Source organism: Brassica oleracea, chromosome C2, assembly GCF_000695525.1.
Source record: "Brassica oleracea var. oleracea cultivar TO1000 chromosome C2, BOL, whole genome shotgun sequence".
Classification (NCBI taxonomy): Eukaryota; Viridiplantae; Streptophyta; class Magnoliopsida; order Brassicales; family Brassicaceae; genus Brassica; species Brassica oleracea.
This window is the reverse complement of record NC_027749.1, coordinates 40,569,859-40,586,171: the sequence shown is the minus strand read 5'-3', so window position 1 is coordinate 40,586,171 and position 16,313 is coordinate 40,569,859. Positions and strand designations below refer to the sequence as shown.

The 16,313-nt window shown below is 36.3% G+C and overlaps 3 protein-coding genes and 1 pseudogene across 3 annotated transcripts; 2 read left to right on the top strand and 2 right to left on the bottom strand.

The window, feature by feature from the left end:
* Positions 1 to 7,251: 7,251 nt before the first annotated feature.
* LOC106322520 (AP-2 complex subunit mu) lies at positions 7,252 to 10,682 on the bottom strand. Its single transcript, XM_013760574.1, has 13 exons — positions 10,465 to 10,682; positions 10,219 to 10,396; positions 10,040 to 10,130; positions 9,852 to 9,946; positions 9,652 to 9,741; positions 9,537 to 9,585; positions 9,318 to 9,456; positions 9,123 to 9,239; positions 8,959 to 9,049; positions 8,726 to 8,868; positions 8,522 to 8,636; positions 7,716 to 7,760; positions 7,252 to 7,566 (listed from the first exon to the last, which is right to left on the bottom strand). The coding sequence occupies exons 1-13, from the start codon at positions 10,545 to 10,547 to the stop codon at positions 7,486 to 7,488; spliced, it is 1,317 nt and encodes a 438-aa protein (XP_013616028.1). The 5' UTR covers positions 10,548 to 10,682; the 3' UTR covers positions 7,252 to 7,485.
* A 981-nt stretch (positions 10,683 to 11,663) lies between these two features.
* LOC106324230 lies at positions 11,664 to 12,221 on the top strand. Its single transcript, XM_013762234.1, has 2 exons — positions 11,664 to 11,716; positions 11,824 to 12,221. The coding sequence occupies exons 1-2, from the start codon at positions 11,668 to 11,670 to the stop codon at positions 12,219 to 12,221; spliced, it is 447 nt and encodes a 148-aa protein (XP_013617688.1). The 5' UTR covers positions 11,664 to 11,667.
* Positions 12,222 to 12,283: 62 nt separating this feature from the next.
* Positions 12,284 to 12,693, top strand: LOC106326301. The gene has a single exon (XM_013764314.1). The coding sequence runs from the start codon at positions 12,319 to 12,321 to the stop codon at positions 12,670 to 12,672; it is 354 nt and encodes a 117-aa protein (XP_013619768.1). The 5' UTR covers positions 12,284 to 12,318; the 3' UTR covers positions 12,673 to 12,693.
* A 515-nt stretch (positions 12,694 to 13,208) lies between these two features.
* Positions 13,209 to 13,739, bottom strand: LOC106326589 (annotated as a pseudogene).
* Positions 13,740 to 16,313: the final 2,574 nt, after the last annotated feature.

Here is a 16,313-nt window from a genome sequence, read left to right as displayed (position 1 = left end):
ACAAATAGGCTGTAAAATCACATTTTATAGGAATGAATCTCTCGCATTTATACAATTAACTATACTTATATGTGTTTCGAAGTGTCAATATATGTTACCTTTCAAAATAACGCATCAATGGATCTTCGCAATTGAGTAGAATATAGGTGTGTGCACTATGAGCGTCTTCTTCACTCGACCACCAAACCTCTTTACACTTCCCACCGAGTCGCCCAATCTGGCTAAAGATGTCTGGAACACCAGCAACTGCGTAGTTGGCGCAATACCACCATCATCATATCTTCTTGGAGCTCTTCTCCGTGTACGTACTTTTGACGCAAAGTAGTACGATGTGAAGTGAGAAACTTCTTCCGTCAAACTTCCAGCAATTATAGAACCTTCAACTTTGACGAGGTTCTTTGCTTTTCCCTTCAAATATTTCATGGCACGCTCATACTGATACATCCATCCGTAATGTACAGGTCCACGAAGCAATGCCTCATATGGGAGGTGGACAGCTAGATGCTCCATGACGTCAAAAAATCCGGGAGGAAATATCTTCTCCAAGTTGCACAATAAGATGAGAATGTTCTCCTGAAGCTGTTCCACAACTTCTTCTTTAAGAGTGCGTGTGCTCAGATCCCTGAAAAATGCTCCAATGCCTTTTATATTCAAAAAAAAATTAAACACATTGTTAGTCATATATTATTTTGTAAATTATTGTGATATAATACACTACGTACCTGCAAGTGCTTCATGTACGTTTGTTGGAAGTAGCTCCGCAAATGCAAAGGGCAGTAGTCGTTGCATAAATACATGACAATCATGACTCTTCATCCCGGAGAACTTTTGACCCTTTTCAACACATCTAGAGAGATTCGAAACATACCCATCGGGGAACTTCACTTCTGATGCCACCCAGTTGAACAACACCGACTTTTTTTCTGAAGATAATCTGAATATCGGAACGGGAACTTGTCCATTGCTTTTAATATGTAACTCGCTTCTTGAGCAAATATCCGGCAAGTCCAACCTCGATTTTATGTTGTCTTTTGTCTTCCCTGGGACATTAAATATTGTATTCATGATGTTCTCAAAGAAATTCTTCTCTATATGCATCACATCGAGGTTGTGGCGCAGAAGAAGATCCTTCCAATATGGCAACTCCCAAAATATACTCTTCTTGTGCCAGTTGTGATGAACACCGTAAGAATCTGGCATATTACGAGGGACATGCCAATTACCACCCCAACGAACTGTTTCGTTAGCTCCGTAGTAGTCGATTTGCGCTTCAATTTGTTCTCCAGTTAGATATGGAGGAAGAGTGTCTCTCACAACCCTTTTGTGCCTAAACAAATTCTTGTTTCTTCGGTAAGGATGGCCAATGGGAAGAAATCGACGGTGACAATCAAACCAACTTGTCTTCCTACCATTCTTCAGTTGAAACGCATCTGTCGTTCCATTACAATATGGACAAGCTAATCTCCCATGTGTAGTCCATCCAGACAACATCCCATAGGCAGGGAAATCACTTATGGTCCACAAAAGCATCGCTCGCATCGTAAAATTCGTCTTCGTTGAACAGTCATACGTCCTCACCCCTGTTGACCACAAATCCTTCAACTCTTTTATCAGTGGTTGTAGGAAAACATCCAGGGACCTTTTTGGATGGTTCGGACCAGGTATTAATATGGTCAAGAATAGTAACTCCCGTTGCATGCACATCTCCGGTGGCAGGTTGTATGGAGTAAGAAAGACTGGCCACAATGAATATTGTCTCCCTGACATTCCGAACGGACTAAATCCATCTGTGCATAATCCGAGATACACATTCCGGATATTGCTAGCGAAATCTGGATGTACTTTGTTGAAATGTTTCCAGGCTCTTGCATCTGATGGATGAGTCATCTCACCATCCGTCTGAGTATGCTCGGCATGCCATCTCATCTTTCCAGCAGTCTGCTCTGATTGATACAATCTTTTCAATCTATCTGTAATTGGTAGGTACCACATCCTTTGGTACGGTACCCTATTACGTCCCCGTCCTTGCGGCTTGAATCGTGGCTTCTTGCAGAATCGACATTCTTCTAGCTTCTCATCATCTCCCCAATAGATCATGCAGTTGTCGATGCAAACATCTATCATCTCAGAAGGCAACCCAAGACTATAAACCAGTTTCTGAATCTCATAATAAGAATCAGCAGACACATTGTCTTCCGGCAAATACTCTTTAAACAAGTCCGCCCATTCGTTCATGCAACTTTCAGGTAGATTGTGATCAGTTTTAATATTCATCATTCTAGCAGCTAACGACAATTTAGAGAGACCTTCTCTACAACCACTGTAAAGTGGTTGATTCGCCGCGTTTAACATTTCGTAAAACTTTTTTGCATCTATATTAGGTTCTTCATCTCCATCATGAGCTACGAATGCATCAGCTACCATATCATGAACCCTATCATAATCTACCATCTCCTCCTGATGGTAACTATGTTCATTATGCAAATGATGATCAACCGGTTCTTTTTCCTGAAAATTGCTATTACTACTACTAGCTTCATTCTGATCATAATTAAAACCTTCTCCATGTTGAAAGGAGAAAATCGTTGGTTGCAGAAAGAATCGCAAGAGAGAAGAAAAGAATCGGGAAAAATTATTTCTGATTGATTTTTTTCCCAAATTCTCTAAACCCTAGAAATTAAGTTTTTGGGCCAGCCCAACACCCATTTGGTTTGGACCAGTTAACCCATGGACAAAGTGGGTCTTTAATCCAATTGGACCATTAATTATTTGGGTATAACCATCATCCACCCATGTTTGTTTGGAATGGGTTAGCCCATGGGTGGCCCAACCAATTGACACCCGGTGCGTAACGAAGAACACGTATATTAATAAAGGTAACATATACATCACCATATCTCCAAAAGGCTATAAAAAGGCTAGATTCCCATCTCTCAAAACCATACATCACCATATCTCCAAAATTTTCAATCTCTCCTTCATTTCTCGCATACCCATCTCCAAAAATCTCAGCTTGAACTGGATGATGTTAATCGATTGCTGATTAACTTTCCCTCACTTTGATTTTTTTTCCTGTTAACCCGCCATGGCCGCAAGCTTTGAGGTCAAACACCTCCAGGAAAACCGCTTCACTCACCCTCTCTCGCTTTCAATACTTCATCTTGAACCGTCTCCACGCCGCGACTCCAACCACCACCGTCACAAGATCTCTTCTCCCTACGGGAAGAGAGAGAGAGGTGTTACGCTACGAATTGAGGTGCAGAGGTGAACGGTGTAAAGTCTGCTTTTTTGTCTCTTTGAAACTTCGAGTTGATTGGATTTAATATCACAGCAACTCATTTCTGTTTGATTTCAGGGAGCTTCTCTGGATGGGCTTGCTTTAAAGTTAAAATTTTCTGAACGCAAATGGAGAGTGACGGTTGGGAAAGATTCAGAAAATCCTCAACAAAGCTACATGTGAAAAGTTAGCTGTTGAGGCAACCAAGAAAGAACTAAGACAATCAGTCCATTGGGCAGGTAACAGCGCACTTACTGAAGTTCTGGTCTTATGCATCGTTTTGGTTTATGACTATCTTTATAAATAATTTACAACAGCTACACGGGGATGTGACATTAGCCTCTGTCAGAATTAAAACTATTGTTAGATTTACTATTCCGAGCAAGATCAACCACAATCATTTACGTTTTGTTGTTTATGTGAATTGAGGGTCTCAGACTTACAAAGAGGAATATATGCTCATTATACAGGTTATGGTTCTGTTTAGTTCATGGCAAAACACGACAAAGCATTGTCGAGCACCCATTTCCACCTACGTCATTTGGTAAGCCTTATGTTGCACTCTTCTATCTTTATCTCTCTCTCTTTCATATCCTCAACCATATTTATTTTAGATGCATTATCTTTATTTACCATGTTTGCAGGTCATTCAGTGGGCTAAAGAGGGAGAGTAGCCACACGCATTCTGTTGAAAATGTTGTGTTGACCAGAGTGTAATAAGTCTCCACTTTGATTGATACTCCATGCTTAAATGATTAAAAAAATGATATTTCTACAGACTCTCTAGAGTGCAGGCTTTTTTTTTTTTGAGAAAAGATGTAGACTTTCTAGAGTGTAGTTTGCAAATGTCTGAACTTTGTCACCCTATGTAAATGGTTACAACAAAAGCTTCAAAAGGTTCGATTTTGAGAAAAGAGGTTTTCAAACAAGATAGAAAAAATGACAAAAGGAACATTGAGGACAACTATAAATTAAGTCAAATAATTTCCAGCAATAGCCTATTTCAGAAAAAAAAAATAATTTCCAACAAAACATTTGTCGGACTACAACAATCACAACAATTATTACATACAGATTCTACACGTCCAACGGGATTAAATCACAGAGCAAACAATATATTTAATTTTATCTTACACTTTATTCTACTAATTCTAAATATTATGTATCAATCACGTAACCTGGCTCAAAAAATAAAGAAAAACAGGTCTAATTTGATATCTGGTTTGGTGTCAGTTTCGTGTTTCTCGATCAATAAAATTTAAAAAATTTGACAGAATTTGAGACAATTTAGGGTTTAGTAAACATTATATAATCAAAGAAAAAATAATCTTAAAGTATCTCCACATCCAAAATAAGATGTTAGAAATCAGATTAATCTCACTTCAACCACCGTATGGATGAATCAGAAGCAAACGAAGGTGTGCAAACGAAGGTGAGAATGAAAATGTGTTTCTACTAAACAAAAACTAACTGGGTTTCACTCTCTCATGTGTCCACCTAACTTAATACTTTTACAAGGAGGTTACACTTGGCGTCTTTTAAAAACCTTAAATAATTAACATTCAATTGTATCTTTGTGGGCTTCTCTACCATTCATGAATTTTGCTCCATTCCGAATCTCTCATCTTCTCCAATCCGAAACCACAAGTTTGAACTTGAATTCTAAAGCGTCAAAGAATCAAACATAAAAAAATCAAACGCAACTCTGGTAAAAAAAGATGAACGAAGGATACTTTTGAAACATAAAACAAACATGAACCTGATTTGTAAGGCAGTAAAGGATCAGACTGATCAAAACGTTCACTCTTGGAAGGAAAAAGATTGACACTTTTATTTTGAAACATACAGAATTCTTACAATGAAGAAGATGTGTCTAAGAGAGGTTCTCTTTGAGTGGCTGGAACAAGAACCTACGGAGAAACCTTGCAACGCAATCTCCCTTGGCTCCAGCGACCAGCGGCCGTCTTGGGGGCAGACGTTGATGAAAATGGCAACAATGAAAATGGTGATACAAGCCAAGACGATGGCCAGAGTTAGCCCTTCCACTGGGTGTTCCCTCTGTTCTTCCTACTCGGCATTGTTTCTTCTCTGGTCTTATCGCAAACAAAACATAGCGTTTAATGAATCAATAAATCAAAGATAATAGATTAAGAGAGATAACCATTAGAGATTAAAACATAACTCTGTAACATGTAATTCTTTTTGAATTTATTAAAACGTTAAACAGTGGAATCAAATATTCCAATTACATAAATTATGATTCTAGCTTCAGTTTATAAGATTTTAGAGTAAATTTTACAGAACTCTGTAAAATGTAATTCTTTTTGAATATTAACGTGTAATTGAAATTTTTATTAAATATTTATTCTAACTATTTCAATTATTTTCAAATTTTCATCCCGTCCGTAGGGCGGGCCGACCCTAGTACATTATAAATGATAATCATGCTTTCACATTGTTTTCTCTATAGACACGTGGATCCATCCTATCCGATAATTGAGAGTGTTACTGGGCTCTAAATAGTTGTTTACTGACCATGCATTTAACATGTGATATTTCTTAGTATTTTGGTTTCAGATAAAAACTCTCAATTTAGAATTTCTGAATAAATAATCGAAAATAAAAGTAAATGTATAAGTAGCCAAATCCCTTATGTTGTAAACATAATAGCTATAGAAAAATGACATTAATTATTTATTTGAATAGAAAATGGCTCTTGTCAGAGATTTTAACTACCTAATTTAATAATTAGTATCAATCGTTACCTATTATTTTAAAATGATTGGCCTTGATGCGCAGAGCAGATGACAAAACATTAGCAGTATGCTATAAAAGCATTATGTTGCAGAAGCTGTATGCTTTTGCTATATTGTTTAATAAGATGATTGGTAGAACAATATGAATATTCTATTTAAAATTATTATAAAAATTAATATATAATATATAAAATATTAATTTTTAATGAATATATTTCTAATATATATATATATATATATATAAATATATTAACATATAAAATTTAAAAGATATATAATTAATTTATTTTATTTATAATTTTAAAAAATTATGTTTATATCGATAAATATTATTTTAAAATAAATTTTACAATTAAAATATCTATTTTAAAATAATAATATTTCACATTTAAAATATAATTAAATTATATTTTAAATGTGAAATATTATTTAGAAAAGTTATTGTAAATTAATTTTAGAAATCAAAATTTTTTTTCTGGATATAACAATAATTTTATGATATTATTAAATAAAATAAATGAATTAATTATATATTTTTCTTAATTTTATAAATTATAAATGCAAATGCTCTTGTAAAAGCTTTATATGAGAGCATTGACCATAGAATATTTGGAAAACATTAGCATTTAGTAAATGTTTTTTTAACAATTGTCGATTGGATAATGTAGAGCTTAATGCTAATGCTCTACCAATCTAAGGCAGGACAATTTGTAACACAAATAAATGTGTAAATCAAAACAAATGTCCATAACAACCACGAGACTATAAATTTGATAATAGTTAGAGTGCAGCTGCGGTCGTCTCTATAGTCTCGTGGTCTGAGCTTCTTGTGAGTGTTATCACGAGGCCAGAGTTCGATGAGAGCCGACAGCAGTTGATGATGATGATGATGACCAAGAAGCCTTCTTTAAGATTTGAGGTACTCTAAAGTACCTTATCCTTTTACTCGCACTGCGTGTTGAGAAGAAACCGGTCAGCCTTTATATTACGAATTTAAAATTTATATAAAACTGTAAATAAGAAAAACGCGAAGGACATTTTATACAAGTTTGATATACTACTTAGTATGTTTGAAAATTGGTTAACAATTTTTATGATAATTAAATATACTCTTATATGGTTAAAAAACACGTAAAACGCCCATCTATCGTTGTCTAAAATAATGATAAAAATAAAAATCCAACTGTTTCGCAAAGGCTAACGTTCGATGACACCAAATTAATCAAAACTATAACTCGAAGATAACCCACAAACAAATAAATGAAAACAAATCCAATACCAAGACATAAGAAATCATATTAACACAAGAATATCTCTCAACGAAAAAAAAACAAACATAAACGAAATATAAAATATATTCAACTTTTTGTTTCTTGTTCTGCATAAGGAACAAAAGCTAGAAGCCATGAGCCTTAAGACTGATGTCACTGAACCTGAACTGTGATCTTAAGTTCAGCATCTGATCTCATACGATCCCGCTTTGGTTATGTATCTAACCCACTCAACCGTGTTGTAACCGCTCTTCTCCCACACCTACAAAACAATCCAGAGTTACTGGTCAAATCCACGGAAAGAGTGAAGTTTTAAGAGCTAACCATTACAGTGATCATTATTCAGACCAGAAGCAAATACAAATAACATAACATTTTTGGTCTTCAAAAGGCATAGAAATGAAAGCGTACCTTGAGGAAACGAACTCGCAAACCAGATGCTGTAAACATTGGCACCTGAAAATAAAACGAAGCTGAGACGGTTAACTGACAAACACCTTAAACTAGGCCAGGGCATAAAATCCGAAACCCGAAATCCGAACCGAACCCGAACCGAAAAACCCGATCCGTTTTCCGACCCGAAACGTAAAAATACCTGAACGGGTTTTGTAGGGTGGTACAAAAAATATCTGAACCCGAAGTGTTATTAACCGAACCCGAACGGGTAAACCGAAAAATCCGAAATTAATAGTCAATATAAATATTTTGAAATATATATAAGTATTCCAATTATTAAATTCAATATTTGTGGTAATATTATATATAATAATAAATATTAAAATTCTAATAAATGCTTTAAGTACACAATTAGTTATAAATAAATATTTTATAATTTGCTCGTTGAAATAAAAAGTCTACTCTAAGGCAATACATATTGTTTACAAATGATGTTTGTTTTCATGCTTGATTTAACATTTTATTGTTATTTTATATGTGATAGATTAATTTTTATTTAATTTAGATGTTTTCTTTATGTTTTACTTCAAAAAATTACTTTATGGGTTTTATGAAGCAATACAATTTTGAACCGAACCCGAAGTGTTATTATCCGAACCCGACCCGTACTAATAAAATTTTAGTATGGGACCTAGAAGCGTAAACCCGAAAATCCGAAAACCCGAAAAACCCGACCCGAATGCCAACGGGTATCCGAACGCCCAGGCCTACCTTAACAATCTCGTTCTATTTAGAAGTGCCAACAAGAAAAGAAGATTGACCTGAAACTCCATTTGGATTGGTGGCCTTGTCCAAGATTTCTTTTCTCCCATTGTTGAGATCAACTCAATCTCTGCACTTAGTGTCGATTCAGTTTGTCCTGGAAATTTTCTTATCCTGAATAGTGAAGAGAGAAGGCAATCTATTGATAAAACACCAACCAATCGAGTTAAAGGACGGTTCTTAGGAGTGTATAGAAAGCTCACTTCCAAACCAAGCAATCGATTGATGGATTGTACTTAGCGCGACCAGATGTCACTTGGAAGTTCGTCTTTGCTGTTTGTTTTGGCACTGGAATTTTAACTACGACGCCGAGGGCAAACATTTTAGCACCAAACACGCTCTTCACCTGAAAACAAAAAAAAGAAAGCGGATTGTAAGAGAGAAAAGATCAAAAGCTCCTTTTGTCTTTTTTATGTTTTGAAGTTAAGCTACTTACCTTGACATTTACTTCCATGCGTGTACGACCAAGTTCTTTGATTGTTGGTAATACGCGGAAAGGCAAATTCACACCCTCTGTTATTCGATACCTGAGACATCATCAAGTCAATAAACTTTGACATTCGAACAATAGGCAATAATGAAAATTCCAGTACTTCTTACTTCATCAGTTCAAATTCACCGTCCGGGGGTACAAAGCTAACGGTCTTCTCGGAGTTGAATCTTGTCAGGTTCACACACTGGTGAAATGTGACGTCATCAAGCTCAATGGTTTTACCACTGCACAACAAGAGTGAGCCAGGTGAGAAGAAAGAAAATGGGTTAGCTAGTGTGAGTCACTGCTTTAACAAAACTTACCTCTTAGCTGGACGAGATTTCATTTCAGATTCCTTCTCAAGACCAAGCTTATCATTCAACCCCAACTTCAAATCGGGCATTCCCGAAAGGAAACATTTCATTAAAACTTTCCCCGTCACATCACAACGAAGAACATTACCTAACAGATGCGACAATGTGCAGAACAGTCATACGAAGAGAATCATGAAGACATAAACCTTCGAAAGGGTAATCTTTTACCTTTAGAGGACATCAAAAGGTTTACGCTTTCAACAATATCCAGAAACACCTGCATATGCATACCTACTATCAGCACTTTCGCAGAACCTAGCAAATGATAAGAATTAACTCTTACCTCGTTCTTTTTGTAAGAAAGTCCCTCTCTCCTCCAACCAACAGCACCGGTAACTTGTAACGTTGCATTTGGAACAGGTTTGTCCTTGGGCTGTAAAGACAAGAGGCTTACTAATTAAGTAAGAAAAAAAAGCAACATAATCTCGGTCTGCAGAAAATACTGCTTCACTGGCAAGCACATATGCATAGATATGCCTTTACCTTGGATGAAAATGGTGAGCGTACACCTTCCTGAGTAATATAAAGCTTCAAAATTTCAGGAGAGAGATTCTGTGGATAGCCAAAATCCATAATCTCTGCAAATTCCATACAAAATGGTTATGATTAAATTTCCTCAAAACATAACAGTAGTTACTAGTTAAAGAAAGCACACTATCATGCTTACTTACCGTCCAACAACTCATAAATGAGAACAAAGTTATTCCTAATAGCGTCTTCATCAAAAGCTCCACCAAAGTACGATTTGAACAAAGCAACAGCCTAAAAGCGATATCAAAAGCAGTCAGATTTGTAAAAAAAAAAATCAATCTTTTAACCTCTTCAGCTTGGACTAGAATCAAAGTGTTACCTCAACAACGAATTTGAATCCACAAGCTACATTAGCGTTGCTACTGACAACAATCACAATGTAGACATTGCTGATTCGCATGTAGACGAAGGAGCAGCCACCAATCTGACGCACAGGACAGTTCCCTAGCTCCTTGGTTTGCATTATATGCGTTCTAAATGCATCTACCATGTTTCCTCTAATGATCAAATCAAATTTAGAGAATAACTCGAATCCATCAGAATTCCAAAAGAGAAGCTCGCTTACCCGACGTCGTCTCGGTAAGTGCGATTGATGAGTACATCGCCACGGAGATTCAGAAAGTAGATGGCGGAAGCTGCCACCGGCATCTTCGATCCGAGTGATTCTTATGCACGGATCGAAGAGAAGAGCTGGTCTCCGGAGATTTGAGATGAATTCGACGAGATCTCGCTAACGGAAGGAATCAGAAATGAGGACGACGAACAGGTGAGAATACGAAAGTGTTCGACTATTATAATGGGCCGGTAATTTATAAATGGGCCTATTTTAATTCGATTCTGTTCCGTTACATCTTTGATTGTTTTAGTGACATTGGTTCGATTTATCACCTCCTCTTTAGACTCTTTGTCGTTATGTGAAACTAAAGAGAGAGAGAGAGAGAGAGAGAGAGAGAGAGAGAGAGAGAGAGAGAGGGAGAGTAGAAAAAAATGACAGCTCATGAGTGTTTTACCATAGATAAAGAGCTTCTTTTTTTACTCGGTTGAAAAAACATTTTTTTTTTTTTTGCCAAAATGTGAATTTCATATTAATATGAGAAGAGTTTGTAATTGCTTACAAAAAGTTTTAGATAAAAGCTTGAGTCAGCCTTGGACAAAAAAATAAAACAAAGCTGAGTCAACATAAGCATTTAAAAAACCGGCATGTTATTCAAACCGTAGCCATTGCTGCATAAGTGGGATAAAGGGCTTTAGTTTCCTTTTTCCCAGGATTGTATCCCTTATGAAGCGATAAAGGATTTTGAAAATAGCTGCTGGACTTCGAGTTTCACCATCATGTAGACGTCTATTCCTCTCAGTCCAGATGCTTGATATTGTTGCTTGAGCGACGAGTCTCTTGAGCGTTCGGCTTGTGACAGCATCTCGCATAGATAACCAATCAGAGAGAGCAGTCCACGTGTGGAATGCTAGAGGATGATACCCGAGTCTCTGCATCACCAAATCCCATATTTCTTCACTGATCTCACAGCGCAGGAAGAGATGATCTCTGTTTTCCTCTTGCAAGTTGCAGAGACAGCAAAGGTGCGATACGTTCATACCCCATCTGGCCAAGCGAGACCTGGTAGGGAGGCGATCCTGATGTGCTATCCAAGATGTGCTATCCAAGAAGTGAAAAAACATTTACACAAAGGTAAGCGACATAAGCAAGCCAAGACCCAGACGAACGAGAGAGAGAGAGAGAGAGAGAGAGAGAGAAGAAGAAGAGGAGGAGATGGCTGAGGCAAGATTACTTGACATGTCGAGAGTTCCATTCATCCCAGGTCTCTCTATCTTTCTCTTCCATTACTCTCCCTTACTTTACTTGGTGCAAAACACAATAAAGGTTTCTCCTTTATGAGTTTTCTGTTTATGTTATAACCGAACACAGGGAGGATACACGCTACCAACAACCTGTACCAGAGATACGGTCCAAAGGGTTTCATGGAGATCAAGATCCTCGAAAACGACAACCTTTACGTCCGTGTCGACTTGCCCGGTGTTCCAGACGACGGGGTCCGCCACAGAGTCGACTCCGTGAGACAAAAGGTTGTCTTTTTCTCCGGTGAAGAAACTCTCGGCGGCGACGGCGATAAGGTTGACGACGACGTTCGCGAGTACTCCGGGACAGCCGGTTTAGGGTGTGACTGCTGCGAGATAACCGGGGTGGATGCGAAGATGAAAGATGGAGTGTTGAGGATGATTGTGTCAAGGGTCAAAGTCAGAGACCATGACAACAAGTGTACTCACTTTCTCCCTCCCAACACAGGTTCGAAGCCACTCAAATAAAGATCACACCTTTTTTTTTGCATTATCCATTAAATGCTTATATAGTTTGTTTATAGGTAAATCTGGAAGTTACAATACGGATGAACCTTTGTTTAAGATGTTTAAAGCGGCGGAGCCCAATCCATTTGTGGTGAAAGGTTGTAAGCTTTCAACCAGTAGGAGACGAAGAGGTGATGGAGGAGGTTTTTGCGTTTCATTCGACTTGCCAGGTGTTTGTAGTGATGATATATTGGTGCTTCCTAATGAGAATGAAGTCAAGTTCTATGGTGAGAACAAGGAGGTCTATGAGCACGATGATAGTTGCCGTATCTTCATGGGAGCCATCACCCGTTCTAGCGTTTGTGCTCCTGGAGTTCCCCTTTTGAGCCACGACATCGCTTGGGATGCTGAGTTTGGTGTTCTCACGGTCCGTATCACACCTCCTGGTAGCAGCAACACCAACAGGGAGTAGTAGTTCACACGGTCTCATCTCTCTACTTCATTTCACACGTGTTGTCTTTGGGAGAACTTTTAGTTGGCTACTAAGTCTTTTGTGTTTTAAGTTTGGACAATTATGTGTGACTGTGTCTTGTTTTGGTGTTTGTTATCGAATGGCTTACTTGGTGTCCACGTATCACTCCACTTGACATAGTTCAACGCGAGAAGAAGTTCACACTATTCTTCAAGTCATTGTATAGTTAACCACAAGGCTAACACACTCATATTCCTCCCTGGAAAACGCATGGAATTCAAACCTATAAAATGTGTGCGAAGCTATTTTAATTATACTATTGAAATAATAGTAACCTTAAGGTCTTTGGATAAGTCATGATTTGTTGAGTTTGCTCATTTAAATTTTTTTTTTTTTGCAGATATTATTTTTACTGTTTAAAAAAAAAAAATTCAAATAGTAGCAAAAATTTCCAATGAAATAATGTTCTTTTGCTCTTAAATTTATTATTAGGTAAACGAAAATCCATATTACATAATACAAGAACTTATGGTAATTTCATCAGAGCATATTTGTAAAAGCTAAAGGAATCAAAATCTTCTGAAACAAAACATTGTTCTCGTTTGTAACGGGAGATTTCGCGTGCTTCTCTTTGAAACCATCTTCACAAGTGCCCGGTTCATCCAAAGCAGCACTCAAATGCACATTAGCACTTCTGTAATCACCGGATTTAACGTTCATCAAAGCTTCTTTTAAAGAATCATTAGCATCGTCATAAAGCTCTACGCAAGTGCGTAACGCGGGTTCAGTACCCGGTGCATACTTTTTGCTCTTGAGAATAGTCTCAACTATCCCTTTCACGTTAATTGTTTTTGACGCAGCGTATTCGTTGACGCTAAGACCAATCCTAATAGACTAGTTGCGGTTTTGCTTTGCGGATCTTGTTCAAGTGATTGGACGCAAAAATCATATTTGAGATTAGGATCTTTTGCTGCTGTTGTTTTGCAAGAATCTCGAATCAAAGTTTGCGCGGCTGCGAAACAGTTTAAGAGGAGAAAGAACATTACAACTGAAACGAAGAACTTCATGTTTTTGTTTTCTTTGGGAGAGATGAGAAGAGATGAATATGATGTTTACTTTGTGATTCACGAGGCTGTTATATAAATATCTGACTTAAGGGGTATATATTATCCTTTCTTATATGTCATTGTTTCATGTTTTCTTGTGTGTTATGAACTTATGATAAAAAGAATATTTCAGTTTTAATAAGAAGATACTATTCCATATTAAGAACTCGATTTACATTTTTTTAAAAATCATAATATATTCACTTTTAAGGATTATCACTCAAATTGTCAATTTATCTTAACTTGGTCAACTTGGTCGATGGTTTCATAAGAGGCTCATCTCCATGTAGACAAATTGAGTTGGGCGGGTTGGTTTGTTAGGTGGTTCTGTTGAAACCAGATTGGTCTCTGCGGTTAACCGTTTCCTCACCTTTCCCTCCCACCCCTTTAAAAAAATTGTGTCAAAAAAAAAAAAAAAAAAAAAAAAAAAAAATCTTAACTTGGTCAACATGTAACGGTAGCTTTCCATATATACACGTCAGATTTAGTCAACTCTTAGCTTTCCATATCATACATAAAATATCAAAAATGAGATCTCTTCTATAATTATTAAAAAAAATATATATATACCTTTTAATATTGATTTTCTCATCAATTTTTCATATACAGGTCAGCATGCAAAAATCTTGAATCAAAAAATGTGTATTTACTAAATAATTTAAGTAACATACGTATCACGAAAAAACCTTCAATCTCATTATTTATTCATCACGTAAAAAAAAATGATCAGTACTATTCGTAAAAACAATGACGTTGTGCATTTTAAAAAATAATTATTTAATTATTAAAATAAAAATAAAAATAAAAATACAGACAAGGAGAGCATGTGGCACGAATTTATTATAGCCTCTCAGATTTCACTGATGAATACTGGATTAAGATATGTTGGCAAAGAAGCCAGGGACAGATACTATCATTTGAACTAAAGTGAAAGTAGAACACAGAGAAGTTCGGATGTGCAACAACACAGCTTATCTTGTGCGATTGATCCCATAACGCAAGATACATACAAAAAGTAGAATCATAAACGTTTTCATATGCCAAGTGCCGTGCGAAGGTTTTCGGAGGCCCGAGGCGAGTTCAAAAATATATTTTACATGATATATTTTTAATAATATATATATATATAACACTCAAAAGTTTTGAATTATTACATAAACGTTTTCTAAATTTTCTTCACCAAAATTTTATAAAATAAAATTTTTAAATCATGAACAAAAAGTATGAATTTGTAATATAAATACAAAGATATAATTTTTTGATTCAAATATTGGTAGCTGTCAAAAATGTAAATTTTAGCATTTAAAACAACTATGATAAACTATATATTAAAAATATTATATTTTCTTTATCAAATTATCATAAATATAATATTTTCTTTATCAAATTATCATAAATATATAAAATAAATCTAACTTATAGCATATAAAAGAAAAGACCAATGTGATCAAATATTTACAGTTTTTTAGAAGTAGAATCTTTATAGTTTTATTTAAAATATAGCAAAAATGATCACAAACCTAGTTACTTTAAACAGAAGTCCAAATTAAATTCAAATAAAAATAAAAATTTAACTAAGAAAATATGTTAACTACTATGTAAAAGTATTTTTTTTTTTTTTTTGTAATTTGGGGCCCTAAAATTTTTACAAAATTTAGGGGCCCTAGGCAAATGCCTTTTTTAAAAGCCTCTAAGCACGGCTCTGCCAAGAGAGTGGAACATCAGAAAAATGGTGATGATCACATCATCATGCGTATTCATATAGTTGCATATATGCTATGCATTGATGATTTTTTTTTTTTTGAATAAATGTTAAATTTTATTTATCCAAAACTGTAGTACATAAAATGTAACGTTTTGATTGAAATGTAAAGAATTTGACTATGCTTTTATCTTAAAAGTCATCCTCTTGAGCCAAACCATACACCAAGCCCTGCATCCATCTTACGATCTCCTTGTCTCTTAGAAGTAGAAAGTCTGTTCCTGACATTTTTGTCAATGGTTTTGAGCAAGAGTGTATACGGAAGCTCCTTTTCACCATGTTTGCGTCTATTTCTTTCCCACCAAATCGCATGAGCAGCTGCTTGGAAAGTGTATCGGATGTTTTAGAGCTATTGTTGTTATATTATTGAACAAAGGATATAGTAACCTAAGATCTCTGAATAAGTGTTGGAGTCGAAAACGGTTACGACGAAGTTAACGTCCAAATCCCCGAAGAAGAAAAACGTAGAAACCTTCTTCGACAAATACTTTTTCGAAATAGATTCTTCTTTACGAAAAGCTTTGCGGAGGAAACGCGAGTCATCGGACAAGAGCTCGAAAAGGATCCTTACGCAGCGACCGAACACGTGCTCTGCTCGGTCGCTACGTAGCGACCGAGTTCGAGCCAAGGCTCGGTCGCTACGTAGCGACCGAACGTTCATTCCGCTACGTAGCGATCGAGCGCTCGGTCGCTACGTAGCGACCGAGCTCTTCTGAAACGTCGATACGACATTAGTCCATGCGTTCTCGTCTACCCTTCGATGCTATCTCCCG